Raw genomic sequence first — 9,534 nt, forward strand, 5'->3', positions numbered from 1 at the left:
TTCGATTCTTTGATTTTGATCGCCCTTTGTTTGGGCCCTTCAGTTTACTTCTTCCCCATTGATCAACATTGAGAGCACTACCAAATGAATTTCCAATTTCTCATTTGCGAATACTTTCGTTGAGAAATACATCTCGAATTTCATCAAACTTCAATTTATCAGATCCTCGGAAACTGTTGATTGCGGAAACAACAATATCCCATGACTCGAGTAAAGATGACATCAAAATCAATGCTTTAATTTCATTCTCGAAATTAATTTTCACCGAACTCAGTTGACTTACAATCATATTGAATTCATTTATATGATCCCCAACAGATCCACCTTCAGACATCTGTAGATTGAACAGTCTCCGCATCAAATACACCTTGTTCATAGCCGATGTTTTTTCATACATATTCGACAGCGCCTTCATCAAATCTGACGTTGTCTTCTCCTTGATGATGTTAAATGCTACGTTTCTGGATAGCGTCAATTGGATCAGCCCTAAGGCTTTTCGATTCTTAAGCTTCCACTGCTCCGTGGTCATGGTATCCGACATCACTCCCAACAGGGGTTCGTGAAGATCTTTCTGGTATAGATAATCTTCAATCTGCATCTTCCAGAAACTGAAATCGGATCCCTCGAACTTCTCAATTCCAATCTTTGAACTTTCCATCTTCACAGATCGTGGTGACTTCAACCTGGCTCTGATACCAGTTGTTAGGATCGCACAACAACGCACACACTCGATCTAGATGAACACAAAGAACAGGATAGAGAAAATGCAAGGAGAATATAGGCTAAAAGATTTCCAAGTATGTACAATAAGAGAGAATACGGAGAATGTAGAAAATACAAAAAGTAAATTTTCAAAGCAAGGGCTGAGTAGATATATATATGGTTTAGCATACTATATATAGTTTTACCCGATATAACCATCTATTATATATAACTATCTACCATATATAAATTTACCAGATGTAGCTTTTTACTATACTTAGCTATTTACTATTTATTTATGACATTTTACTTTGTATGTCATTTTTTTTTTTTCTACCAAACTAAGCAAATGCCTATGAAATTGAGTCGACTCAATTTCATATGCTTTATTGTGTTTATAGTTGGGTTTGAGGAAGGATGTAAATTTGAGGAGCTTAAACCTTTAAAACACCTAAAGGTAAAATGAGCACTTTTTGCTTGAGCGAGTAGAAAGAAAAAAAAAAAAAAGGTCATGGCCACAAATTTAGGGGAGAAGAAAAATATTTATAATCTATATTTTAAATGGAGTTCTAGCGAGAAAAGAGAAGATTGTTATGACAATGATTAAAACGTGTTGGAAGGACTTCAACCACAAAAAATCCTTAAGCATTCAGGATTCATAATTTTGCACATTTACTTCTACCCAATGGTATTTTTGTTGAAAACTTAGTTGAGCTACGTCTTTTTTGCTCCAACAGATATGAAACTTTACCAATGCTTGGAGAGTTGTCCAAACTTGAGGTTCTTGAAATTAATGAGCTAAATGCGGTAAAAAGTATCAAATACCAGTTTTATGGGAATTATCACGATAGCAAAAATTTATTCCCTAAATTGAAAAGATTTGATATTTTGTACCTGCTCAAATTAGATCAATGAGAAAAAAAATCTCATATGTATCAAATTGTACCACTTTTCCTCATCTCAAAAGCTTAATCATTAATTCTTGTCCCAAGCTAACAAATATTCCAAACATGTTTTCAAGCTCTCAAGGTCCTCCAAAATTTTGATCCCTAAATATTTATGCATTTGAAATTTTGATAAAACTAATAAACTCGTTAAAATCTTGCCGCTCACTCGAAGATTTTTGCATAGCCGACTTTCTTGAGGATCTTTCCCCTTCAAATTTGCAAGGTTTTGAGACTTATCATCATTGACAATCCTAGAATTTCAAACGTTGTCATTAGAGGCTTGTCTCCATTCAACACTTGAAAACATTACGAGTTAATGGGCCATAGAGAATTATGATTGGAGTCCATTCATACACTTCAATTTGTTTGAAAATCTTATATTATGTGAAATAGAAACTAAATGTTTGATACAACTTCCTAAACAACATGAGCATCTCACTACTTTAAGATTGTAGTGTGTTGAGTGTTTTGATGGAGTTGAATATTTGTTAGAAGGTTTAGGAAACATTACATAGTTGGAGACAGTGACGATTAGGGGTGTACATGGTCCGGGTTGGATTGAGGGATTTTTTTTTACCAAACCCAAAAGTTTGGGTTGGTTAGATTGGTAACCCAACCCAACCCGAAAATTTTCACAACCATCGGGTTGGGGTCGGGTTGTTAAAAAAAACTATTTTTCACTAACAAACACAAATCGATCTATAATTATTCACAAAGAAAAGAAAAAAAAATCAATCAAGAACAACGAGACAATTGTAACATATTAACATAATTCAACATTGTCATAAAACAAAAAACAACTAAAATATTGGACACTTGTTCACAACTGATTAAAGTAAGAAAAATATAAGGATAGATCATAAAATTAAAAAAGCAATAAAAATGATTAGTTTAAAAATACTATATATAATAAAAATACGAAAATAAAAAATATATTATAATTGAAATAGCCCAACCTTAATAGAACAGAATCCTAAACTATTACTATAATTAAAATAGTCTGACCTTGATGGAATTAGAGAGAGTCTTAAACTATTACAAAAATAAAAAATAAATTATAATTGAAATAGTCTAACATGAATGGAAGAGAGTCCTAAACTATTACAAAAATAAAAAAAAATATATTATAATTGAAATAGCCTAACCTTAATATATTTGATTTGCATCAAACTCGGGTGTGAGTGTTTTAAGTTAGGACAAAATATCACTCTAGTAAACACTTAATTAAAACAAACTTCTTAGTATATTTTATATATTTTTATTTGGCTCGGGTCAACCAGAGGGTTTAGTCCCATGAACCCAAAACCGAACCCAGTCAGTTCGAGTTCAGAAAAATGAACCCAAACCAACCCGAAAAGCTAATCCAACCCAACTCAACCCTTATAATTCGAGTTGGGTTGGTCCGGTTGTTGGGTTGAATGTACACCCCTATTGATGATAGTCAAATGCATAAATTTGAAAAGCTTGTCATCAAAAGAAGTCAGGTCAAATCTACTAGATTGAAACAATTCACAGTATTTCAGTGTTCCGAGCTTGAACTTGGTCAAGGGAGCGTTGAACGGGCAAAAGTTTCCCATGTAGCCCGTATTCATGTATTTTAAAACACTTATTTACATTTATTTCTTTTCTTTGTACTTTTTTTTTTTTAATATTTACATTAGTCTAAGTTAAATTATAATTTTATTCCATGTATTTAAACAATTGTACTGATTTTGTTACCATATTTACTACCTTTTTCACCGTTTCTAATCGATTCGATTCAATTTAATTTTATTTGTTATTTTTGTTTCGATTGTATTTATAAAAGTTTCATTATTTATTTATATCCTCTAATGATTCTCTTGGTAACATTTTGATTGTGGTACCAAGTAGCGTTGATGTTCATCATTTCATCTTATTGAAGTAACAAAGGCACACATATTATTATTGTATTTTATTTGAAGTTTCCGATGGTGAGGAATTCACATTTTGTAAATAATGCATGAATGAATAATTCGGACCTTACTTCCTCGGAAAAACCACATAATATTAGCATAAGAGAATTCTTGTGGAGTTTTGGTGGGGTGGAAGCATTGAGGAAGATAATGAAAGTAAAGGGCAAGCAAATTGGCCTAGCATGGGGCTTCGAGAAGGAGCTCTCAAGGACGAGTGTATGAAGATAAAGTTGATCCTTAGCACACATCGATAACAACTCATACCCAAGATTCACAATAAGAGTTGGAATATGAATTTGACAACCGATGACTTTGCTATTCTCCCCTTAGTCAAAGCTCTAACCTAATTTGGAGCGAGATGTTCCCTATTGTTGCAGAGAGACTCTGATGGTTTGTGTTTTGGCATGGTTGAAGTATCAAAGAGGGCAAGGTCTTGAAGAGCTAGTCCGTTTTAGCGATAGTGATTTAGCTGGAGACATTGACGATAGAAAAAGCACTACAGGAATAGCGTTTTATCTCAATGAAATTTTTTTCTCTTGGCAATCTCAAAAGCAATGAACTGTGGCACTATCTTCCTATGATGCCGAGTTCATGGCAGCAACTGCGGCGTCATGCCAAGCATTGTAGTTGATAAATTTATTGAATGAAGTGACTATAAGTGAACTAAAGCTGGTAACTCTCTACGTCGACAACAAATCTATGATTACACTGATGAAGAATCTAGAATTTTACGGATGCAGCAAACACATTGATACTCGCTTCCACTTCATCCATGAATGTGTTGAGAAGAGACATATTGTTGTGGAGTTCGTATGCACTAGAGTGCATCGTGTAGATATTCTAACCAAAGATTTAGCAAGGGTTAAGTTTGCAGAGATGCGGAAATTGATGGGAGTGAAGGATCTCAAACAAAGTCAAATTTACGAAGAAGACTGTGAGCTTATAAACTCTACTAAGTAGAATAAGTCATTAACTTATGAAGTAACTTTAAGAGAATTGTTAGTAGACTTGGTAGAATAGTTACTTTGACTTATGGAGCCAAATTGTGGGCCAAATTTTTGTGGTTGTAGACCAAGTTTTATGATTTAATTAGGAAGATTGTTAGTGGTTATTAATTTGAGAAAGTTTAGAAAGCAAGTTAGTGTTTTTTGCGTGGTAAATACTCATGACATATATGTTTGTTTGTTTGTTTTGACATTTTTCGATTGTGGGCCATTTCCAACACTCTATGGATGTGTCATGCTCTCGAACTGTAATGTCGTTGTCAACCGTACAGGGATGCCTTGCCTTTACCTGAAATAGAAGTAGCACGTGACTTGAGTAGTTGAGTATTTTAAGAAATACTCAGCCTGTTTCCTACAGCGGCTATCATAAGTGGGCAATTGAATGTGTACTTAATTTACCGACATACGACCTACACGTGCGAGTATGGATCCACCAGTCGATTTAATCACCTCCTGGGCTCTTGTCTGGTCTGACGAGCATTCTTTAGTAAGTGTTGATGTCAGACATCCGTTAGGAACAGCGACCGTCATGGCAACATTATGGTAAACATAATGATCATTTTCCTGCCTCGTACGTACACGTCCATACTATCGTAAAAGGAGAGGGGGTATCCACCGATGCATGAGCACATAATAAGACATGAAGTCCTAACATATTTCCCTTTGTTGGATGATGGAAGTCCTAACATATTTCCCTTTGTTGGATGATGGAAGTCACGTCGACTAATTTAGGGAATGATCATGGGTTTATAAGTGAGAAATACTAACTCCATTGTTATGAGGCCTTTTGGGGAAGCCCAAAGCAAAGCCATGAGAGCTTATGCTCAAAGTGGACAATATCATACCATTGTGGAGAGTCGTGTTCGTCTAACACCCTTGACATTACCATATACTACACCTTTCTTCCTATCGTACCATTTATCGTATCTTCCAAGCGTGTATTGGGGTTGTATTTCATGCTAATGCGTCATTTTACATGTCAATCAGATAATATATCATTCATGTTACAAATTTGTCATATCATAACATTTCCATGCCTTCAGACGTAACAATTCACATCATGCACATATTATATCGTAACAGTCAAAATTTTGGGTTATTCCATTTCTATAGTATTTTTTTAGTATAAGTCCAACGTCACTCACTATGCTTCAAAGTCTCGAAAATCGGATCATGACAACTGTATTTTTTAATTGATTCTTTAAACTTTTTGAAATTTACATATTCTTTTTTTTTTTTTTTTTTTTTGACTGAGTTCAAACTTATCTATTCTTTTTTTTTTTTGTTTGAAAATCGGATCATGACAACTGTACTTTTCAAACCTTACTGTTTGTTTGGAGGCGCTTTAGATAATAAAAGGATGTTAGATGGGGTTTCTATATGCTTCATTCCAACGCTCACAAATTCTCTTAAATTGCAAACTTTCAGATTCCAAGGATACAAACATGGCAGAATTCCTGTGGACCTTTGCCGTACAGGAAGTGTTGAAGAAGACGGTGAAGCTGGCGGCCGAGCAGATCGGCTTGGCATCAGGATACGAGGAGGAACTCTCTAAGCTGAAGGACTCTTTACTCATGGCGCAAGCCATCCTAAGGGATGCTGAAAGAATGAAGACAAACCTTGAATCCCAGAAGCAATGGGTGAAGCAGCTTGAAGATATCATCTTCGAAGCTGATATTTTATTCGATGAGCTTGCTTATGAAGACGTTCGACGCAAAGTGGAAATCGAAAAATATAAGGTGGTACGTAATTTCTTTTCATTCTCCAAAAATCCCCTTGCTTTTCGTCTCAAAATGGCAAATAAAATCACAACTGTGGCTAAAAATTTGGCTGACTTTAATTCTACACAAAGTCCATCGGGATGTGTTGCTACAATATCTAATGAAGCTGAAATTGATCTTAATCAAACTCGAGAGACAGACTCATTTCCAGATGAAATTGGAGTTATTGGAAGGGAATCTGAAGTATCAAATATAGTGGATAAACTACTTGCCCTCAATAACCAAGAAACTCTAGTTGTTTTACCCATTGTTGGTACCGGTGGGTTAGGAAAAACAACTCTGGTGAAGGAGATTTTCCATCATGAAACGATAAGGAAGAATTTTGATACTTTTATATGGGTATGCGTGTCTGATCCTTTTAAAATCAACAAAATTTTAAGAGCAATCGTGGAATCCTTGAGTTCTAAACTTTGTGAATCAGATAAAAAGGAAGTCATTCTTCATAAGCTCCAAGATCTGCTGAGTGGCAAAAAGTATTTTCTTGTGCTTGATGATGTTTGGAACGAGGAACCCATTCTCTGGAATGAGTTGAGGGCTTGTTTGCTAAAGATCAATAAAAATATAGGAAGCGCTATCGTTGTGACTACTAGAAGTGATAAAGTTGCAGAAATTATGGAGACAAAATACAGACATCATTTGAGGGAGTTACTAGATGATCATTGTTGGTCTTTATTTGAAAAATGTGCATTTGAAGGTAAATTACGAGTAATTCCGGATGTCATTCGAGGACAACTTGTTAAAAAATTTGGTGGCATACCATTGGTTGTGAAAGTGTTGGGAGGAATGGTGAAATCATGCAAGAATGATGAAGAATTGCAATCAAGTTTGGAAAATCTAGTGAGAATCGAATTACCAAAGGATGATCTTATTTTATTTACAATCAAATTAAGTGTGGACCGTTTACCATCTTCCTCATTAAAACAATGTTTTGCCTACTGTTCAAATTTTCCACAAGACTTCATCTTCTTTAAAGAAGAACTTGTTCAAATGTGGGTAGCACAAGGGTTTATTCAACTACCCAATGGAAGCAATGTAACGATGGAGGATATTGGAGCGAGATATTTCGATATTTTGTTGTCTCGCTCTTTGTTTCAAGATGTTCTCAAGGATGAGAGAGGAAAAGTTGAATATTGTAAGATGCATGATCTTATATACGAGGTCGCATGTACTATTTCAAATGATCAGCATTTGAGAGAGGACCTTGTAACAAATGGAAAATCTCATGGTGATGAAGTTCTTTTGATCCGTCGAAGAAGAACAGTTTATTGTTGTGAAAATGTACCATTTGGTAATCAAGTTAAGATCACTAACTTCATCTACTTGCGGGTTTTAATTATTAGTGGTGAGTTCGTAACTGAATTGCCTGATACAATCGGTAAATTGAAACATTTGAGGTATCTTGACATTTCAAATGCTAGAATAAGCAAGCTTCCAAAATCTATTGTTTTGCTTTACCATTTGCAGACTTTGAAGCTCACAGAGTTGAACTTACCTACAAAGTTGAGAAAGTTGGTCAATTTAAGGCATTTAGAAATGGGGGAGGGTTATTCACCAACTAAAATGCCTAAATATTTAAGTCGAATGACTCAACTTCAAACGCTTTCTGTTTTTGTAGTTGGGTCAGATGAAGGATATAAGATTGAGGAGCTTGGACCTTTAAAAAATCTTAAAGGTCAATTAAGCCTTCAAAAACTCGAGCAAGTCAAAAGTAAAAAGGAGGCTATGGCTGCAAATTTAGCTGAATGGAGTTTCAGCAGAGAAGATTGTGGTGATAATGATTTGAATGTGTTGGAAGGACTTCAACCACACATAAACCTTCAAGCATTGAGTATTGTTCACTTTGCAAGTGAACTTATGCCTAGTGGTATTTTTGTTAAAAACTTAATTAAGCTTCGGCTAGAGTTTTGCATAAGATGTAAAACTTTACCAATGCTAGGACAGTTGTCCAAACTTGAAGTTCTTTACATTTGTAACCTAAGAGGTGTAAAAAGTATTGGAGACGAGTTTTACGGGAATTATCGCGACAGTAAAACTTTATTTCCTCAATTGAAAGCATTTGAAATTTCGAGTATGGACACTTTAGAGCAATGGAAAGATGTTGGTACTGTGACGAATTGTACAACTTTTCCTAAACTCGAAAGCTTAACCATTCGTTCTTGTCTCAAACTAACGAATATTCCAAACATTTTTGCAACTCATAGCCCGAGGTTGGAAGCTGACACTGTTAATGCAAGGTTATTTTCAAGTTTTCAAACTCCTCCAAACCTTCGATCTCTAAGCATTTATGATTGTACAAGTTTGGTAAAGCTACCAAACTGGTTAGAATGTTGTAGCTCACTCGAAGATTTGTGCATATGCAACTTTTGTGATGGTATTTCCTTTCCAAATTTGAAAAATATGCAAAACTTATCTTCATTAGGAATCGAAAACTTTCATAATTTGCGAAAGGGGCTCGACGGTCTTCATAACTTGAAAACATTGAAAGTTAAAGGGCCAATGGAGGGTCATGATTGGAGTCGATTCATGCCCTTCAATTCACTTGAAGTTCTTAAGTTGCATGAAACAGGAACTAATAGTTTAACACAACTTCCTCAACAGCTTGAGCTCCTCACTTTGTTAAGATCCTTGCATATTGAGAGTTTTAATGGCATTAAATCTTTGCCAGAATGGTTGGGGAACATTACATCTTTGGAGACGTTGAAATTATGGTATTGCAGAAATTTGAAAAATTTGCCCTCGAAAGAAGCTATGTCAAATCTAGTTAGATTGAATTATTTGGAAGTGTATGAATGTTCCCAGCTTGAAGTTGGTGACGGTAGTGTTGAACGGGAAAAGGTTTCGCATGTACCCGATGTTCATGTATTCTAAAATAACTATTTTATATTTGTTTCTTTTCTTTATATATATAAAAATAATTTTAATGTTTTCATTAGTTCATCATTTTATCTTTATTCAAATTATTATTCTATTTTATGTTTAGACATTTAATTATGAAATATTTTGTTTTTTTTAATTAAATTTCTATGTTACCATACTTTAATAAAAATAAAATAAGAAAAACCTAACTTTCTAACCAGTTAGAAAAGAAATTGAATCAATATATGAGTGATAAAATTAATATTTCATTTAAGTTAGAAAAAATGTTTGGAACTAATTAGTATGCCAC

General features: G+C 34.5%; 1 protein-coding gene across 1 annotated transcript; it reads left to right on the top strand.

Moving 5' to 3' along the window:
* Nucleotides 1-5,840: 5,840 nt before the first annotated feature.
* On the top strand, nucleotides 5,841-9,275 carry LOC111779946 (putative disease resistance protein RGA3). Its single transcript, XM_087119465.1, has one exon. The coding sequence runs from the start codon at nucleotides 5,955-5,957 to the stop codon at nucleotides 9,234-9,236; it is 3,282 nt and encodes a 1,093-aa protein (XP_086975591.1). The 5' UTR covers nucleotides 5,841-5,954; the 3' UTR covers nucleotides 9,237-9,275.
* The last annotated feature ends 259 nt before the right edge of the window (nucleotides 9,276-9,534 follow it).

Source organism: Cucurbita pepo, chromosome 18 (genome assembly GCF_057944985.1).
Source record: "Cucurbita pepo subsp. pepo isolate OVF chromosome 18, ASM5794498v1, whole genome shotgun sequence".
Classification (NCBI taxonomy): domain Eukaryota; kingdom Viridiplantae; phylum Streptophyta; class Magnoliopsida; order Cucurbitales; family Cucurbitaceae; genus Cucurbita; species Cucurbita pepo.